Raw genomic sequence first — 20,958 nt, forward strand, 5'->3', positions numbered from 1 at the left:
CTGGAATGAGAGCCTTTTAAATCCGATTTGCATTTAAAACTTCAGCCTGTAATTAACAGCATAGAATTCCGTGGCAGGTTGTCTTAAAGACCACTACGAAATTATTACTATTTAACTCTCCCCATGACGCCTCCTCCACCACTAAACACACCATGCTACGATGCGTACGAAATCCCCAGGCTGAGGCGTTTGATGGGAGATGACACGCAGTATTTTGTGTACACAGCCCAGCAAAACACTGCTGGGAACGAGATATAATACATGGATAAATGCACTCCCAGGGACTACCAATTGGGCAGAGCTACCTTTAGTACCGCCTCGCTCGTCGCGGTGGAAATCAGAGCCCTGCCAACTGGGGGAGGCTTTCTTCGGTGCCGTGCTGCCCAGCACTAATTATAAAGCGGTACAGATGCAGCCTTTTTCCGAGCGTGGGGAGGTGGGGTGGGGGGAGAAGCGTGCATCTATGCGAAGAGCACAACTATTTTTTATGCTTTCAAATTCTTAATCCTGTTTGGAGCTGTCAGTGGGGGTTAATGGAAGCCTTGGATAGGAGAATTCCAATCTGGTTGGCAGATGGATAGGTTGGTTATAGCTGCATAACTATGTCTTGCCTGCAGGCACAATTCAGAACACTGTTAAAGCAATATAAAGTCTCTGTCAAGCTGAACCATTTGGATCAGTAGCAAGGAGAAATAATAATAAAAAAAGGAGTTCATTTCTGGGCCTTGTGCGTTTACGCTAGTATGCAGAAACTGATTAATTGTCATCGTGTGCTGGTCTGCTATACCTCGGATTTCTACTTCTGGAGTAGATTTTGCATGCTAATATAATCATTCTCCCTCTTGAGACATTAGCAAATAATCAAATGAAAAACAGGATCATAATTTACTGAGATTCGGGCAATTCTCTATGCAAATTTGACTTGTTATTGCTGCTGCCTCGTTAATCTGAATGCCTTTGACAAACTCCTTTGATTTATGAACTCGTGACAACTCCAATGTGTATATATTTTGCTAGATTGACATTATCATTAAGAGTGGGTGGACTGAGCTCACATGAATGGCTGATTTTATTCGCTGGTGTCTGCTGCTCAACAGCTGAGCATCTCCTTCTCACAAAGCCCCTAAGCACCAGGCTCTTCCCATCTACCCATCCATTCATCATCTCGATGTTAATTGGCCCAGGCTTTAAGCAAATTTTCAACACGATTTAAAGGCACGATGACACTGATTACTGACCCTCTGCCATACGGTGCCTATTGATTAACCTGACAGAGATGATGAGCTTGAGGGAAACTAGGTGTGTGCAGACCTCAGGGGGAAAAAAATATATTGTTTATGCAGGCAAAACACTTGTCATTATCCCAAAGGCCAGAATTTGTGCTGCACTGGCCCTTAAAACACACTATTGCTTTAAACACCTGCATCCAATACAGAAAATGCTTGCTTGCTGTGGAAAAAATGATTACAAATCTGATGTCATGCGCAGTCTGTATTTTAATCGAGTTCCCTGATAAATAGACCCCCTCCAGCCAGTCGAGCTTCTCTCCAGCCACAGCCTGTGAATGCATCAGCTCCAACAGGAGCCAGGGCAGGGCACGCTTTTAGTGGCATCAGCACATCCAACCACATGGAGGAAATCTACTTGGGTATTTCAGGTCCCTAAGCAAATAATGCAGAGGGAACACTGTGTCCAAACGGTTAGAGTAGAGCAAACGTTTCAAGGGCAAACCGGATGCCAGATGCAGCCATCGCGGCGGTTGCTGCCACATTAAAATAGATGCTTTAGTACACGTGGGCAAAATACCACGTTTCCCCTTTCCTAGTGCAAACTGTTGATGGCACTTGACCCCCAATCTCCTAAGAGGAATCAAGCATTTTAGCAGAGCTCAAAAATAACTGGCATCCCCTTTCTTGCCTCTTGAAGGGTCCCTGCCATGCACTTGCTCCTCCTCACCGAGGGCAAAGGGCTGCTGCGTTCCGCAGCTCCTTCCTGGCTGAAAGCAAGAACACCAGCACCGTGCCTGCAGAGCAGCGCTGGATGGAAGGAAAACGAAGCAGAAGGGCTGCTTCACCCCACCCAGCCCCAGGTTAAGGCTGTCACTCACTGCATGCTGCTCTTCCCCAGTTCAAGCCAGCCAGCAGCCCAGATGCATCTCGTTTAGTCTGGGGAGGGGGTGGAGGGGTTGTTGCCCTAAGATGTTAGGAAGTTGTCTCCTCATTTGCATCATTGATTGCAGGAGACAGAACAAGGCATCACTGGGTAAAGGTACGGGGAAATGAGCTGCAATTGTCTGATGCCTGTGTCAGCCAGAGTGCACTGAAAGGGGAGAGGGAGGGAGGAGAGAAAAGAGAGAGAGATGTGTGGAAATAAGTGCCAGGCTAAGACTACAGGCCCATATAAGCCTTACGTTCCCTTTCCAATAACCTTTGTAAGTGATAGATGAGTCCAAGTCCATTGTTATCGTTAAGGGACTGTCAGCATCCTGATTTTATAAATGCTGTCTGTCAGTTTATAAATATCTCAGCCATTTCAAACAGTGCTTGGATGAATCCTGGCATAGCCAATGTCAGCCTGAAAGCAGTATTACCGTTAAAAAAATTATGGGTCTAGCACCCACTAAAAGCATTTAACAACAGCTTCTCCTTTTTCTCCTATCACAAGGCCTAGAGCATTCAAATTCATGCTTATTTGGCTAGTCACCTTGCTAGATAAAAGCAGTCCTTAACATTGGTAATGTTCTTTGAAAGGAAAAAAAAAACACCAAGTGTAAAAAAAAAAATCAAGTTTTAAGGCAATTCTCTGCCTGTTTGGTATATAAAACAAAAAATGACAGCTGTAACAACACAGGGAGATCCATGGCAATGAAAACGCAGAGATAAGTATTAGACCCCATTCCTCTCTGGCACTTGCTGCTCTGAACATGCACTGAGATTAGATCCTTTCAGAGAAAGCCATAAATTGCAGTATGTAGGCACGAGGGGGTGACTTCAGCCCAAAATGGAGCACAGACAAGTTTCCCAGCCCTTGCAAGTTTCAAGTTAAAAGGCACTTCTGCACGGGGTTTATGCCTCAGCATAGAATAATGGCAAGAGAGCAGACCTGCTGCAGCCTTGGAGCAACTGAGAGCTGAAAAGGAAAGGCGTTGAGCACAGCTGGCTCCCAGCTCCTACCTGTTTTTCCCTTATTTTTCATTCACATCCATAATTTTAGATTAGAGGAAGATACATATTTTCAAAGCAACGCAACTTGATGCTGGAAATCCATGGCATAAAGAAGGCTTTCTTATCAAGTTGATTTAACTCACTAATCATTGGTTCATTAGAAATGGTGGCCTAAAGAAGGGGGGAGTCTCAGCATCACAAGTACAGCAAATTCAGCTTCATGTTAAAATATCAGAAGCCAGTATAAGTACCCGAGATCTGATAAAGAAATGTACCAAAAAGCACGAATCTGAGTCGCAGCTAAAAAAAACACCAAAGAAATCCAGGTGCGGGGAAGAAGGCATTTAGGGAAATTCTGAAAAGCCAGCTTTACTTGTAGACATTTCTCAAACAAGAATGGGAGAGAGAGAGAAAACATGGCTAATGAGAACAGCCTTCCCTGTTCCCCGGGAAGCAGCCCTGCTTAACATTTCTGTTCTGTGAATTTAAGAGAGTCAGCAGTGGTAAATTTGTTTTTAATATTCAAGCTTTCAAGCTTTGCGAGCTAGTTGGCCAATGGCCCTTTCTATTCCAGTGTTTGTTGGTGCCTTATTTACACAAGCATTACATCCGGAGAGCCTTTGAATATAATTTCACGTGGATTAAGGGAAGAACATTTGCTTCTGCTAATCAGGACATCTGGTTATTTTTGTAACTCAGACATCTGCATTAGGCAGTTCGACTTCGCCATTCCTCACAACAAGGTTAGAGCTTAAGAAGCCTTAAGGACCTCTGGCTAAATGTTATTATTTGCATTTTTCCACAGCCAGCTCTGTTTCAGAATTTCCTTTCCTCAATAGCGCAGATCGATCAGCACCTTCGCAGGTATGCATGCTTTTATAGCTAGCACTTTCCATGCATGATTTTATAGCGTACATCTTGTACTCAGGATTTTATAGTAGTTCAAAGCCATCTACATCTTTTTAAGGAACAGAGCGCACATATTCCCAAAAAGCCTGGGTGAAAACACCCAATTAACCTTATGATACACAGAACACGGGTATGCTTTGCATACGCCATCAGGCCGCTTACGTAAGAGCGGTCTCAGACCCGCTCTGAACCTTGGTATCGAGATGCTTTCGGTCGCCTCTTAGCAGCAAGTCACCCTGCGTACCTGCTCCCACACTGCACAAAGCAGCCCTCTCCCATTGCTGTTCTTTAGAACAACCCTAATGATTTCTCCAATCTTTTAAACCCTGGCTCAAATTCTTTAAGTGGTTTCCGACGAGGCTGATTTGTCTGCAGGGCTGCAGAGTTGTGCCACGCATACTTCAGGAAGACGGATTTTACATGCAACAGAAGCTTCTTAAAGAGGAACAGAATCAATCACAGCTTGGCTCTCGTTTCTTTGTTGCTGTCATTTTGCTACATTCCTTTCACAAAAATTCATTTTCTACACTCATCTGGGGGTGCTGAAGCACTGAATGTTGAAGCTACACACACTCCTGAGTTCGCAGGATTCTTCCCTCCCCTCCCACGAACCACAGCTTTCATCAGCGTCTTTCCTTCTTCCATCTTTGAGTAAGATGCTTTGCTCATTTTCTCCTGTGCGTAAGAAGGAAGCACAAAGCCTGATTTCACAGGCTGTGGACATGAGCCAACATCCAAAAAAGGTGTCAAAAACATATTTCTGGTACTAACAAGAATCAGGATGAGCCAGCAGATCATGGGAGAATCTTTTAAAACTTTTTACTTATTCAAGTTCTCTAGATAGAGATTAACTTTCTTCCTACAATATTCATTGCAGATTCATCTGCACAGGAACCGCAAGAGCTCTGAGAAATGGGCAGTAATACGGGCTACTCTTGCTGCAGCTTTCATGCCTTGAAGCAGGATTTTGTGACTTTTTAGAGACCAGTTCTGTTTCATCACTCTCACTACAGAGCCCCCCACTCTCATCTCTGGTCATCTCCCACCTTCATTATTTTCATCTCTCTCCGTCTTCCCACCCCAGAGTCTCTCATTCCAGCTCTCCCATCAGACCAAAGCTCATCCAAGACTCCTTGCGCCCCTTCCTTAGAACCCATGGCTCACTCCTACACATCTAATCCAGACCCCCTACCCTCACCTTGCTGCACTGCTTCATGCTTCTCCTGGTCAGCTTTCTCTTATTTTTCCCATTTTTTCATTGGAGGCAAGGAGGAAAAGATATTTTTAAAAAAAAAAAGTCCATCCTTGGGCAGATGTCTGCCCAAAGTCAAAATGGCACCATCAGCAAAGAACCCCCAAATCCTGCATCCTAAGCAGATTTTTCAATCACAATTCCTCCTAAAACAGTAACTGCAAGCAGCACACTCGTTTAAAGGGAGGGCTTTATGTCATGAACAATGAGAGCCAGGTGATCCTGCAGCCAAAGCCACTTGGCATTCCATTTGGCAGAGGTTTCAAGCACCATTCAGGTGACACAGCCCCAGCTCCCTGGCCTTTCTCACAGCCCGTGAGACCCTGCCCAGGCAGGTCTGGCTGTACGGTCCAACTTCCGAAGTCACGCTCGCCCCAAGAGATACCAGCCACCACTGGGTAAAGCCGGTTAACTTCCAACACACAGCACGTCCACTGCTACGGAACGAGGCTGAAAGAAGTCAGCGCTCATTATATACAATGGTGCGAGTCTAAATGTGCCCCAGCCTTCCATCTCATCAAGTAGAAATATAGATATTATTTTTTAATAGAAAAATACACAAAGGGAAACGACAGATCAGCACTTCGTGTCTTAAGGTTTTGCTACCCTGTAATATGGCCTTATGATAACAACTAGCACCCAAGAAAAGAAACCTGGGTGCTCCAGTTTGTCTATACGGAATTTAAGTGTGGTAACACAACAGTTTCTCCTGTAACATTCCAATTTAAAAGCTCACAACTTGCTTCTGTTATTACAAAATAATTCCAACACCGAAACACCATTTTCTTGCAAGGAGGTACAAAATGTCATTGCAAATCTCACTGCCCTGGGTAAGGATGAAGAGTTGGACCTGCTACGGAGACCATCAAATCAAGCAGGTAGCCAAGCAATCAAAGAATGAAAGATAAAGGTGTATATACAGTGTGTCTTTGGATACCTTGGGGCTAGCAAACATTTTGTTCCTACAGGAAATTACACAGCTCCAGATCACCAGCTACTGAGATCCACTATGTGCAGCTTTTTGCTACGACATGAATGGCTTATTAAACCTACAACATATCGCTTTAGTTAACTTCTTGGTGGAGAGGGGCCAGGAAAACAAAATGTACTTAAATGCTGATTTTTTTTTCCAGGCTGAATGCCTTTCATCCAATAAGACATTCAAAGCAGTGACCCAGCAAATGGATTGAAAAAGCAATCTTCCGTCTCAGTGCCACATTATCATTCCTATTCAGTATTCTCGGTGAGATATCTCAATCAGCTGGATGTGTGTGTAAGTGACAGCGCAGCCCATTGCTGGGTTAATTAAACATTTGACTTTAACACCCTCCCCGTCATTAAGCAAATAAAAACAGATAATTCAAACTGCACTTCATCCACGGGGTACACAACATACATGTCAAAATTAAGAGAGTCCAAGGCCCTCGGGGAGTTCTACTCGGGGAGGTAATCAGTTTAAATCTTATCTGGTTTATCAATTATTCTATTGATTAAAGCAGGGTGATTATACAAAACTCCTTCTTGCCACATGGGATACATGTCAGCAAAGCAGGACAACACAGGGAGGCTCAAAAACCATTTGAAGGAAATGCAGACAGATGAATAACCGGCTATTAGTAGATGCCAGCAATCCATAGACGGAAAACCTGATCCTTCCTTTTAAGCAAGTCCTTCCAAATTAGACTGCCAATGTTGTTACTTCATCTGCTTTCAAATCAGATCTATACGTTGAAAGGGCAACATCTCTTCATTTTAAATGGACAAGTTCTTTGCCCGCATGTGAAACGCGTTTTATTGATACTGGCCTCGGAACATAACAAAGACACCAAACACAAGAAATTACGGACTCGGAAGGGCATTATGCTTGTCCATCAATGAGCTCAAAAAGCAGATGGAAAGGCCGTTCTCAGGACTTGAATTCTACCACAACACAGCCGTAAGTAACGTGCTGTATTTTAATGATCAAAGTGTGACAGCTCAGAACTAAAACCTGTGCTCTGGGGTTTGGGGGAGTTTTCTGCCTTGCTTCAAAGGATTGCAAAATATGAGCAATTTTGTACATTTTCACAAGGCTTCACAAACACCACCGCCATGCAGCAGTCCTCACTGCTCTTCTCCTGCATTCAGCCACAGGACACAAAGCAACTCCAGTTACCGCTTTCTTGTTGTTTGCAGATGAAGAGAGGCTGACCAAAGGACCAGTCTCCAAGACCCGCTCACACCCTGTGTCTGTGGGCACAGTCCCATTCTCACTACTTTCCCAGTAATACTTTGCCTCAAGTCTTTTAGAATCATAGACCCATTCAGGTTGGAAAAGATCACTAAGATCATCGAGTCCAACTGCTGCCTCATCCTCGCTGACCACGTCCCTCAGTGCCACATCTCCGTGGCTCTCAAACAGCCCAGGACAGTGAGCCCACCGCCTCCTGGGCAGCCGTGCACTGCATCACCACTGTTTCCAAGAAGAAATTGTTCCTCACACCAATCTGATGATATTACTCCCTTGCATCCTAAACCAGCTCCTAAAGCTGGGGCACAGGGCCCTGCCTTACACGTACAAGCTGTCGGAGCTTTTAAAGATGTAACACTGCAATCTAGGAAAGAAACAACTGAAATTTATTTCTAGGAGTTCCTCAAAGCAGACAATCAGCAGTAGAAAAGAGATCAGCCTTAAACCAGAGACTTTTTTTCCCCCATAACATCCCTACAACCTGCTTCATCCCATCAGCCCAGTACCGCCAACTCCTTGTTATTAACCTAATCATGTCTCCGCTTTAAACCAGGACGGAGGCAGAAGCACAGGCGCGCCTGGCTCACAGCACAACAGGCCAGAGGCAGCGATGAGCTGCTCCCAGTGCGGTGGGGCTGCAGTCGTAGAAACGTTAGGAAAGGAGAGCTAAAAGCAGGCCTCAAGTGCGCTCCTGCCCTTCACCTTCAGAGGGGCTCACAAACCTCTCTGCACTGCATGTGCATCCAACCATTCTTCAGCCTCTTTTCTTCTTTGGAAGCAAACGGGAAGCCTGCATTAGCATGCTGTATTTTGCTCTCTCCACTAGAAATACTGAGGGTGCTATTTGTAATTGTATTCTTTTAAGAGGTTTGTTCTCTGCAGCTGTTTTCTGCTTGCAGTGTATTTTGTGTAATCAGCACATCATCATAAATACATTGGCTGTTCCCCCGAGGGAAGCTGTCACTGTTTAATTTACAGAACAACCTGGCCAATGTGAATTCTAACACTACAGCACTATGGCACGAAGTTACCACACTCAGAAAAACAGGTTTCTATGAATTTTTATATCAAAAGCTGGTCCCAGGACAATTTCAGTTCTAGAAATAGATTGTTTTTAAAAGCACTTTACACACTGGAAGGAATGGGTTCCTTCCCACTTACAGCTTCTTAAGGCAGCACTAATCTCACCCCCATCTTATTTTAAAGGTGACAACTCCAACCCCCCCCAACACCACAGCTCCACTGCTGAGTGTGCCAAAAAAGGCACCGCAGGAGGTGTCCTATGCTACCCATTTCTTTCTTAAATGAAGAACAACCCCAAGCATCAAGGTGTTACTTGTCCTCATTTCAACAAGGAAACATACTCTGTTGCAAGGTCAAATGTTATTACCTACATCAAAAGGTTGCTGCACAGTTTATTACTCTGAAGACGCCATAGAAGCGCAAAGCATATTGCTGAAAGACAAAAAATGTATGCAGCTTTATTGGCTGAATGAAGAGTTGCTTCCTTTGTTTGCTGGATATAAGGTTATATTTTGAGAGGGAATAAATCACAAGCTTTTTTCTTTTTTGTAGATGGCACAGAAAAGACTGAAGGTTGATCATTCCCTATGCAGACACATTTTAGGAAGTCCTACAGTGGTGCCAAATTACATTTGAGAGCAAAACGTGAACCCCAAGTATTTGGGAATGACCAATGAGTTACTCAGGTATTTCAGGGGCAACGTCTACTAGAAGCAGTATGACCATTTGGGAAGGGATCCAAGCAGGCTGATGACCCGACTATTTCACTTATATATGTACACACACATACTTATATATGTATACATAGATATAAGTGTATATGAACACACAAATGAACGCTAAAGAGAATCAACTACAAACCTAAACAAATCAAAACCAAACAAAATTGGTTGGGAATTCTCCAGAAGTAACACACGTTTTTTAAAATGTGTAAAATAGTTATCTGTTATTCCCCTTAAAGGGAGTTAGCTAAATTTTGGTGCAACTGGAAATGCCCAAGTTCTGTGCATGGCAGCACTTTGCTGGTTCTCAGCAGTAATGAGAAGCCTTGTTTCACATCTCCAGACACAGGACAAGTATACAGATGTAGTAAAGAACCATGCACATCACACAGTGTTGTTTAAGCATTTTGACAAGCACGATTTAAGCTCTACCTAGTTTGCACAGCATTCTAGTAAATTATTTTTGTCTCTCTGAAAAGTAACAAAATCTAGGGAGCAACTGTTAGAGCAAAATAAATACCAGCTTATCTCTCATATAGTTTGTGAGAAGGATGTACCAAGGAGACAAAAAGCTGCATGGAAATGGATTAAATTTTATGGACAAATAAATAATCTGGTTGAAATTGTATGAAGGGAAGAAGAGGAAAAGTGACAATAAAGAGAAAAAAGCATGAAGTAAGGAGACGCCGAGCCCCCGTGCCGCGCGGCGCAGCGCCGGGCCTGGCCAGCAGGGGGCAGCACAGCCCGCACCATCGCCGCCCCGCGGCTCCCGGCCCGGCCTCACACGCATGCGCGGTGATACGCGTTTGCTCGCACGCACACACACACAGGCTGGTTCTAATTCAATTAGTGCAGTCTGCAACTCCAGAAAAGAGTAATTCAATTAGTGCATTGTGCAGCTCTACAATACCTCCAAGCAGATGTTCGCAATCCTTAGGAGCTGGAGCTCGCTTTAAAAATACCTGTATGCCTTCAACGCGGTGCTGCATATGCTGTTTGTCAAAGCAGCTCTCAGCACCCTGCTTCCAACGAGGGAGGGGGTAAAGGTGGGGCCAGGCAGCAGTTTGGGTCCATTTTTCAAAGCGATGAGCCTAATGAACACAGTGAGCGAGGGATCCTGCTGCACTGTGCTCCATGAGACCCTCGCTGCAGGGCACAGAGCAGGGCTGCTCAGCCACAGCATGCCCTGAGCTCATCCCCCTGCTCAGCACGGGATGAAGTCCAGTGTAATCAATCAATCAATCAATAAAAATCAATGTATTCGTTTGGCTACACTTCTGCTCCTTCCCTTCCCTGCTCTCATGCCTTTATAATTGCTCCTGCCAGGCGATGAGGAAAAACACGAGAAACCGATGCCCCGCAACGAGAAACTTTGCTTAAAAACCCAGGTGTCACATTGTGGCAGTTCAATATTTCATAGCCAATACGAGGAATGTGCAACAACACTGCAACTTTAAATCTCTGCCTCTGTGTCAGTCTCTCTCCTCTCATTGTAATGCCAAAGGGAACAGCAATCAGAGTGGAGATGTTCAACGTGATAGAGGTCAGGACACCGGTGGATCAACGTACCAGAAACACGACCTTGTTTATTTTTTTCCCCGGTGTTATTGTTTACAGGGTGCTTTGCTCATGTACCTTGTGGTTCTTAGCTAAAAGATGAAATTACAGCCCAGGATGAAGCGCTCAGGCACACATCCAATTTGTGTTTCCATCTCAGAAAACAAAAAGCTTCGGAGGCCCTCGGGCTGCCATTCAAACTTGGAGAGGCTGACATTTTTAACAGCATGAACCAGAGACTGGCAGAGGGAATGATCTAATGCATTTCTGACTTGTCAATCAAAGGCCTCACCTCTGCTGTCTTGTAAACAGTTGGGGGCCACCTAACTACGTCCATAAACAGGGGCGAGCTGCCACCAGCCGGGGGTTCCACAGCCAGCTGCTCCAGCTATCAGCCACCAGAATTAGGAGTCAGTTGTAGGGGCTCCCTGCAAACAGCCCCCAGGCACGTTCCACACAGCCTCTGGGGGAGCTGGACGCAGGCTGGGCCAAAGGACCTCGCTTCTCTGCGCTGGGGGCTGCAGGCTGGACAGCTGTCTCCCTCCCCACCTACGCCTACCAACAGAAGTCTTCTCCAAAGCCAAACCACTTCCTTCAAATGCATTTCACGTGAACACATTTCCACCTATACACAGCTTGCCCACCTCAAGACCTTGCCTTAAATATCCAGGAAAACCATAAATAATGTACTGCTCTTCACACTTACTGCATATTTCAGGTTGGATATTAGGTAAAAAACCTGCCCAGAACGAGTGGTCAGGCTCTGCAACGGGCTGCCAAGGAAGCCTCCATCCCAGGAGGTGTTAGAGAACCTCTGAGGGACGTGGTTTGGTTGGCATGGTGGGGTGGGTGGATGGCTGGACTGGATGATCTTACTGCCCTTTTTCAGCCTTAATGATGGACTCCATGATTCTCAGCAACAAGACATCAACTCTTATGGTAAAATCACGCTGGTACTGCAGAACCTCAGGTGTGTTCCTGCTTACATCAATGTGACCAGCATGGGGTGCCCATGCCTTCCTTCCTCAACCAGGACAGAGCTTTCTGCCAACAAGGAGGACGCTTCACTTCTGCAAAACCAAGCTGGATGCAGTTATTTGTGATCAATTCAGTAACACATTACTCTTGTCCCATAAAGTTTACCATCTACACTGGAACCAATACTTGTAAGGGGTGTCAGTTGGGTAAGAAGTAAGAAAGAGACTCTTTCCTGTGATTACCCCAATGCATAACCTTTGACAAGAATTTAAAATTGCTCCTTAAGTGTCTTCATCCATACAACAGCCTACAGAAATAAACTCAAAGAGATATTATGATCTTCTGCAAACCTGGAAGGCTTAATGCAGTCACTCTCTTGGCGTAGCTGATGGATGTAATTATAAATCAGAATTTTCAAAGAACTGCGACTATTAAAGGCAACATAAACTGAGCCCTGCGAGCATGCATGGCAACTATTGCAAAAAGGGAAAGTAATCACCTTCAAATAAAACTGTCATGAAAACCAGTACCAGTTGGCACATCTGGAAACTTCAAAAACATGAATTTCTAGGAGAAAATACATTCTACACAAGTTTATTTGTATTAGAGGAATCTACTTGCAACCTAGTTTTCAGTTGCTCTGCAGTAAAATTTGGCGCCCACAACACTGAAAATGAAATGTCTGGCCCTTTTCTAAAACAGCCTTTAGGAGTTCATGTTCCAATTTGCTGCCTCCTTTCACCATGATCTCTATGAAATTCAGTTAGACTATCAGTTGCAAAGCCTTTCGAGATAAAAGATGTTAAAAAAACAAAAACTGTTTCTAGCTCCTTAATCCCTCATTGCTGGATTTAGCCTTAAAACCTTTCCCATTGCGAGACGATTGACAAACAGAGCTGAGCAACCAGAAGATCCTGTTTTCACACAAGTGTCTCCAATAATAAAAACACACAAAGAAGAAAAATGAAGTTATCTGATGTATTAACAGAATCATCTCTAGATCGACTATCTGCCAATGTTTCCCATGAGGAGTCAGCAGGGCTTCAACTGAGCTATTCAAAAAGAGCCTGTTTCCACATTGCTGTCTGAGCATCTGAAGGTAAGCATGTAAATAACCAGACAAATTCAGCAGTGACTAAGTGGCCTTCCAGATGGCACCTTCTCTTTTGCCACAAGCAAAGAACATTGATATGCTTCTCCAGTTACTACGAGCTTGCTAGGGAAAAAATAAAATAATACGAGAAAAATTGCTGGGCTACAAGAAAAGCCTTTAATGCTTTCCTGCAGATTCAATACTAAAACAGACATGAAGAAATGATGAGATATTCCAACCTCGCAGTTTCAAGCAGCCTTCCAACCACTCCCATGTAGACCACCACACTTGAAAATGCTGAAGCCAATCCTCCCACTGGGGAGCTCTCCTCAGACCATGCAAGTTAATGGGAATCAAAGCCCATGGAAAAACAGGCTGAAGAACGGGTGACTCATTGCTGCAGAAGCTGTTGCTGGCATTTAGTTTCTCAACTGGCACTAAATGAGTTCCTCAACGTTTAGTCAGAGCGCTACAAAGACGACCAGTGTACCTCTTCTGACAGCAAGTGGGGCAGGCCTCCCCAATTCCCATAGTCACTAAATATCCATGGAAATGTCTCACCAAATCGGCAGGAATGTGAATGCCAAGAGCCCTCCTGCACTTCCAAGAAGGCACTACATGGTGCACGGTTCAGCTGCTGACTCATCTGATCCCAAATACCAAGAACGTGCTGTATGAGCAGAAAAGTTACTGTTCATATCCATCAGTAACATCTTGAGCTTCCCTTTCCCTTTTGAATATATGCTTATTGTGAGTAATCAAAAGTAATTCAAGTAGAAAGAAAGTCACAATCTGAGTTTATAGATTGTTTTCAATATACTGCCAAGGTTCTCTGAAACCTGAGCTTAAAGAGATCAGAGATTTATACAGCAGCAGAAAGCCCAAAAATGAGGCCCATCCGATTTAGTCAAATTATGCAAATCAGGATTAGAAGTAGGATTCTAAATTCTGCCTGTTGTCTCCAGAGTCCTCTTAGACTAATACAAAGTCTTCTTCCCCCTCCCCCACAGAAAGCTCTGCTAAAAGCTTGCTTCAGCAAAGGAGGGCTGGCAGGACACCTTCCAGAGTCCAGCAGTGCTGCTGCTGGCTCAGCAAAAAGAGTTGCAGCAAAATGATGCAAGACACTTAAGCCTCCCCTGAGACTGAGACGATTATTTCCACAGCACTCTCCTAGTCCTGGGAGCAGGAAGCCAAATGCGAAATAATCTCTGCATGCAATCCTTTAGAGGCAGATAAACATCCATCAAGACGATTCTGAAGTTTTCAGAAAGATTCTGGTCTGCTCGTTGTCTGGTATTGCAAGATGCTGGTGAATAAAACTCTCTGCCACTGGTTAGGACAATAAATCCTGCAGCATAAGCCTTGAAACAAACCTTTATGCTACCATGAGCACGCTCTGCAAAATTACTTCTCTAGTCCCTCACTCACTGCAGTTCACACAGAACCATCTCAGACAGAATATACAACAGACAGAACATCTCTGCAGCCCAGCCCGGCTCCTCCCTGGTTTATACCCACATGCCATCATTAAACGCTTGCAATGATCCTGAGAGCTCTGGTTAGGTTTCTAGCCACCAGCCTAGCAGCTGCCTCACTCTCTCCCCACAGGAGAGTGGCTGAATTCCATAAGCTTCACTGGCCATCTAAAACACCTGAACAAATTCTGTTCCACAGAAAGCTGTCTGATGACAGAGAAAAGCTTGAACCTCACTAACTCAGAAGCCAAAGAAAACCAGGCACCTTGATCTGCCATCTGACTGACAACTTACTTGTACAGTAATTTTCTAAAGTCAAAGCATCTGCACTACCTCTACCAAACGTGAAGTAAGCAAAGGCAGGCATCAGCCAGCAGCGTGGCAATGAACCCACCCCCCTCAGTCCTCCAAATGGCACACGGAAAATTTAGACATGAAGGAAATCACTGTTGGACTTAACAATCCTGGGGGCCTTTTCCAACCTCGGTGATTCGATTCTAGGATTGGAGACTGTACAATGGATACCGTTTGCAAAACAGAATTGAGTGGTATATTTTGGACACAACTAAAAGCTGATGGAAATGCTGATGGTACCGAGCCAATTCAGGCAAAATAATTAAGTTAAACCGAAGCGATGGAAATGCCCCAGTAGTGAGCCGCCCTGCATCTACACAAGGTGGGTTTAAATACTGGAGGAGTTCTGAATGGCACAGGAAAGGCATACGGCATGAAGCAGAGCAAATGGAAGTAAAGCAAACAAAGAAAAGAAGCAGATGCACACAGACATGGGTGGAGAGGAAAGAAGAGCGGAGAGACGGAAAGTACCTGGAAAGCTGGGAGTGCGCCAGTCCCTGGGTTATACAGGCATCGCAGCGAGGGCATGCTGTCCGCCAGGCTGGAGCAGCCCAGCCACAGAGATCTGGGCATAGAGCACTGCAGAGAAAGGACAACTATGAGATGGGACCGTATGAGACAGGATGGCACAGATTACAGGAACTTTCAAGGCGTAGCCAAACGGCATCAACACAACTGAAACGAGCCTTAAAGACTGAGACATCTTTAAGAGAACACAAACTGCTGATGAGACTCCCTTCAGAGAAGCTTTACAATGGCAGAATAGCAAGAAAAAAAAAAAAAGTACTACGGACCAGGAAAGTAATTTTTGATCATTTCTCTAACGCTAACACGAGAGCTTTTCTGCTAATAAAAAGTTCCTTTCCAATTAATCAGACCTCTTCCCCATCCACAGCCACATTCCAGGCACAACAAAACACAAGGGATGCTGAAAAGGAATCAACAATTTTAAATGAAACGCCGGCAGGGAAAGAAAGGATTCATATGTTTGGGTTTAGAAGGAGGAACCTGCAAGCCAAGGTGAACAGGAACTTGGTGATACTGTATAAGAGTTCCGTGTTTCTGCTTGCCTCGTTAGTCATTAAATAAAATACTGCTATTACCACAAAGAGGCTCTGTTTGTCAAAGCACAAATACAAAAAAAAGGAGCCAAAGCAGCCAGTCAAGGAAAATGCTAGCCATTTTGTATAGTTAAAGCCAGCGCTCACCAAAATACAGGCAACTGCTTGTTCATTTAAAATCACTGCTATTGAATTTCAGGACACATTATGATAGCTAACGCCTTTACCAGCCACACAGTTTTGGATGCCACAAGCATTGCTGTATTTGTCTAATTACTCTTAAGGAAGGAAAAAAAAAAAAGCAAGTCTATTTTAAATGGGCAGCCAGCTATGAAATCTATAGGATGTGACAGATTAGATGCTGGACGTTTCAGACCCTTGCACCCTTCTTTTTTGCAACCCTCCTGCCCTTTTTTTTTTTTTTTTTAAGGGGGAGGGGAGGAAATCTGAGTGGGAAGGGCAGCTGGAATGGGTATGAAATGACAGCTGCCTTTTGAGCAACCATTTCTTGCTCTGAAGAGGTCTAGAAAAGCTTGCACTAGTTTACTATGTAGGAGCAGTGCAACCCACCTTGGATTGAGCAGAACAGTGATCACCAACATACAGAATTTGGCACTGTGCAGACAGCCACAGAGAAATTAACCCTGTCACCACATTCTTCAGTGCACTTTATTGCAATTTATGCTGCTGTTCCAGAAATAGTATTGAAAGACCACTGGGGAGCACAACCTATACAAACGTGCTTTCTACAAGTTTATGGGACCTTAAAATAAATTCTCCATCTCGTTTTCTTTTTCAAAACCTCTTCACAAAGATACTGAAACTCAAGAACTTGAGTGCTTTATGGCATTTCACCTCACAAGATAATGCCCTCCCTGAAGACAAAAAGCAAAAAGCAGACAGTACTGTAGCAAGCACCCAAGCCATGCTCCTTCTCTGCCATCCCAGCCTCCCAGAAAACATGCACTCCCACATACAAAACCTTCCAAAGGCCAGCAATTTTCTCTGTGCAATGTAATGTGCATCACTCCTGATATTACAGCTGTTGCGATGATCAGTTTTGAAAGTGAATGAATAAATGAAATGAAGCAGACATTTACTGTTTTCACCAATTTCTTCATGTATTTACATCGGTCATCAGTGCTCTCCAAAAACATCGTGGCAACAAAAAGGGATCAACTACAACATGGTATCCCTGATGATGCAAAGCAAATTCAGTAGGTGAGCATCTTATATTTACCATTATGCATCATAGGATTCAAAAGATAAGAATAAATCTGGGGTTTCATCCGGTTTGTGCATAAAGGTTTATCAGTGTCTCACCCCAACCACTTATTCCTTCCTCCCAGGCTGCCCCATTCCCTGTGCTCACTCAACATTTTGCCACATGACGAAGAAGAGCTGACTGTCACTGAAGTAGGTTGGCCGAATGAAGGAGCTTCCTTTAAATATTTGTAGTGAGCAAAGCACAGCAAGAGAGGCAGCAAAAAAGAGGACATCTGTGTTAGCAGCAATGCTAGACTGCCTTGCCCCCAAGTTTCCATGAGACGTGACTAAAGTGAGATGGAGTCACTGTGAGCAGCAGATTGGGCACTTACGAGGTAATGCCTTCCACTCCAATTGCCAGGGTAACAAAAGAAAATACTGAAGGCCCATTGTCCCTGCACCTGCAGAGGGTATTGTTGCTCACCCATGCACTCCCACCGCTCAGCATTATTGCAGAGCTGGGAAGCACGCAGTAAATAATTACCAACACCTCAGATGACTTCTCAATCTGCTCCGGTCTACAACAAAGTCTGTATGAGCGATACAACTCTGCTACCCAGGTTAAAAAGAAGAGCGAAGTTGCACACGCAGTGGGGGAAAATGTCACTGCTGTACTTGCTGTTACCTATTGAAGGAAGCAGAGACTCTAAATTACTGCTGGTGACTGAAAGAGGCTTATTCACAAGCATGAACAAAAGGCCCCAGGTGCTTCAGGAGAAACAGCTTGTGTGTAAATCAGATGAGTGACCCAACAGAACAACTTCATTTACAGCCTGATCTCAGGAAATCTCAGCAGCCTCTGTCCCCATCCGCCCAGCACGGAGGGACGCTCACCGCTGTGCCGTCAGCTCCACAAACAAGGGACCGGCCCTGCCTGAATGCTGCCTGACAAAATCCTCTCCTGAACTCGACTCTGTGCCCATTGAGTCTTCAAAATAAAGACTCGGAGCACAGAGGCCGGCCCGCAGCAAGGCACTGGGATGCTGATGCTGACCACCCAACGCCGGGCAGGGTGCACCACCCCAGCGCAGAGGGGCAAAGCTGATTCTTGATAAAAGCTAAGCATCTTTAAAAGGCATTAAGTGGCATTAGATGGGGAACTAATTGACAAAAATCCACGGTTCCTTTTTCCTCACTGTTTTTTTTAGTCCCATTCCTTGACCTCTGAAATGTTTTCCCACTACAGAAATGCAGAGAGCAGAGTTTCAGGCTAGTTCAGCATCCGGCTGCTGGTGGAGGTTGGAGCAGCTGCTCTGCTTGTGATTAACACAGGCTTGCTGCACTTTGAATTAAAATAGGCTGAGCTGAGTGGGCAGCAACCCTGCATTGAAGGGAAGCCGTATTTTAACCTATTCAACTACTCTTGTAACTATACTGCGAGAACATTTTTTACTACATCGGATGGTTTGCCACTAATAGTCTACTTTCTATTCCAATTATTTCACGTCCTAAAGACAAATCTCAGCCCCCATTCGATGGTGAGACTTTTGCCAGCACCAAGAGTTGGTTACTTCGTTTATTCCCTATTGCATTACAAGATTACATGCTACAATTTCAGACTGTTCTTTATCAAATTTGCTCTCTTCTGGTCTTTCGCAAATACAATATACTACAGGTAACTAACAGAGTTTTAGTAAATTATGTTACAGGTCAGAAATGCATCACCTTCCCCTGTACAACAGTGCTTCTGCACGGGGAAAAACCAAAACCCTCGGACCACTGCAATTAACCACCACAGCACACAGGAGGTGTGAAAGCACAAACGCACCGCGCTAAACTCAGCAACAAGAATGGAACACTGGTTTAAGGATATTTTCTTTATAAACACTTTGGAGATCTTAATTAGAGAGTAGCACAGCATGAATGTCTTTTAAGCACGTACCTTTTCCACATGCCGAAGGGCAACAAACTACTATGCACTGCTGAACTCTGCACTCACAATGCATTTCACATACCCACAACTCCTTTGCTTTACAGCCAACATAACAAACATTTGTGCACTTCTTAACTAGTCAGTGGCAAAGCCAGAAAGGAAATCATTTTTTTCCCTAATTGCTGATTTTTTCAGCATCTGTACCCAATGCTCATTTCAGCTGCTAGCCACACCTATCTCAGTCCTTTCCTAGCTCAGAATTACTCCCCTTCTAGCACAGCATCCAGTGTTCAACTCTGAAGAAAAACCAATACTATTTCTGCTTCTCTTAGGAGATGGTAATTCAGACCCTGTTCACACATTTCCATGAAGGAACACAAGTAGAATACAACACGCTGACAAGATGAATGGTTTAAAAACTGAGAGAAATGGGGCTTTTGCAGGTTGGCCCCACTGATCACAATGAGGGAACTGCATAACATGGCACAGAGAGAAACAAGTACTTATTACTAGAACTGGGACAAAAGGCGAAGAAGTAGAAATTCTACTGGTCCGCAGCAATAAAACAAACACTCCATACTAATCCAGCCCTTGGCTTGATATGAGGAGACAGGTCTTTCCCTGTTTCTTATTTCCATCACTGGAGAAGTGCAACACAGGATGGCTGTGAGGTACAGTTCTCCTCAAAAGGCTCTCAGAACACTGTTTCCTCATGCTCTCCAAGACCCAAACGCAGGAAGCACTCCTTAGGAATGCTGATCCCATACCACGCTTCATCACATCACGCCCAGATGTTAGGAGGATTCTTAACAGCCACAATTAGTTCAAATGTCCTGCAGAAAGCAGAAGCAAGCCCCAGACTCCTCACTCCCACTCAGCTCCTCTTAGTATGTTTTTTTTTGGCCACATATTTAACTAAGCCAAAGCCAAAAATACAACACATCACTTCCACGTTGTGCCAGCAGGCACTATTCCTGTCACCACAGAATGCAACACATTGTATGAAACGTATCAGAGCAGGGGGCTGCTATTTACATTACAAATGCAGGTGTCATGAAATCTAACCCCAGGAATGTGCTTCTTGCTAAAAAGTCATTTTGGCTCATTGCTTTGCTCCGCTTTTCAACCTCTCACTTATGGGACCCTGTACATTTCCCCTCTGCCATTCAGACAGGTATTAGTTCAATTAAACACATGATATAGATAGAAAAAAAGGGAAAAAAAAGCACCTCCCAGTGCCATTTGCATACTTTCAAAGTCTGCCAAACACATCCTATTTTTTAGCTTGATTGGCACTTGATCCTATGGGCTAAGTTCTATGATACAACTTCAAAAAAAAAAAAAAAAAAAAAAAAAAAAAACCTTTTATTTTATTTTAGTAGATTTCTCTGGGTCTTTGTTTTTTTTCTTTCTTCCCCCTATCCAAACAGTGGATACAAGGCACAGTAAATACGTAATTACACGACAGAGCCACCCGGCTTCCAGAGGAGCCATTTCAGTGAGTTGTGTAAATAATATGCCTTTAAACCCCCTCAACATATGAATACAGATTCACCAGTTGTGCAGCAGTTATATACCTGAGAGACAAAAAGACCCATTTAAAAAAAATAATTCCTGCCTAACTCTATGATTCTGTGATTCTAATTATGAACTTACCAAAGAGACCAGCATGGCTCAGAGCAAATTAATACTTTTATAACTTTTGGATAAAGTTCTTTTTGTATTTTTTTTTCCAGTTGAAAATAAGAAAAAGACATGAAAAGCTGTGAGCCTTGATTAAGCCAAAAACAGCTGCCAAAAACAAAGTTCACACACCTCACACCCCAGGTCCCCATTCCCTGCACATGAGATAGTTCTGACTGCCTTTGTCACTGCCTTCATGGTGGTTTTTCCATAGTAAGATGAAGTTATAAAACAAAGGGAACTGCAGAACCCCTTTTAGCACAGCCCACGCCTCCATGAGCCCCCCAGCACTTCCAGCTGGAAGATGCTGCACCACAC

General features: G+C 44.2%; 1 protein-coding gene across 13 annotated transcripts in view; it reads right to left on the minus strand.

Annotated features, from left to right (window-relative positions):
• Window positions 1-20,958, minus strand: part of BTRC (beta-transducin repeat containing E3 ubiquitin protein ligase) — a 107,366-nt gene that overhangs the window by 65,251 nt on the left and 21,157 nt on the right. For 6 of the 13 annotated variants that reach the window (XM_048944807.1, XM_048944808.1, XM_048944809.1 and 3 more), the window contains one exon: window positions 15,229-15,336. The exons of the other annotated variants lie outside the window; for them this stretch is intronic. In XM_048944807.1, coding sequence (XP_048800764.1) covers window positions 15,229-15,336 — 108 coding nt within the window. The remainder of the gene's footprint in view (window positions 1-15,228; window positions 15,337-20,958) is intronic. 13 annotated transcript variants of the gene reach the window in all.

This window comes from Lagopus muta, chromosome 5 (genome assembly GCF_023343835.1).
Source record: "Lagopus muta isolate bLagMut1 chromosome 5, bLagMut1 primary, whole genome shotgun sequence".
NCBI lineage: Eukaryota > Metazoa > Chordata > Aves > Galliformes > Phasianidae > Lagopus > Lagopus muta.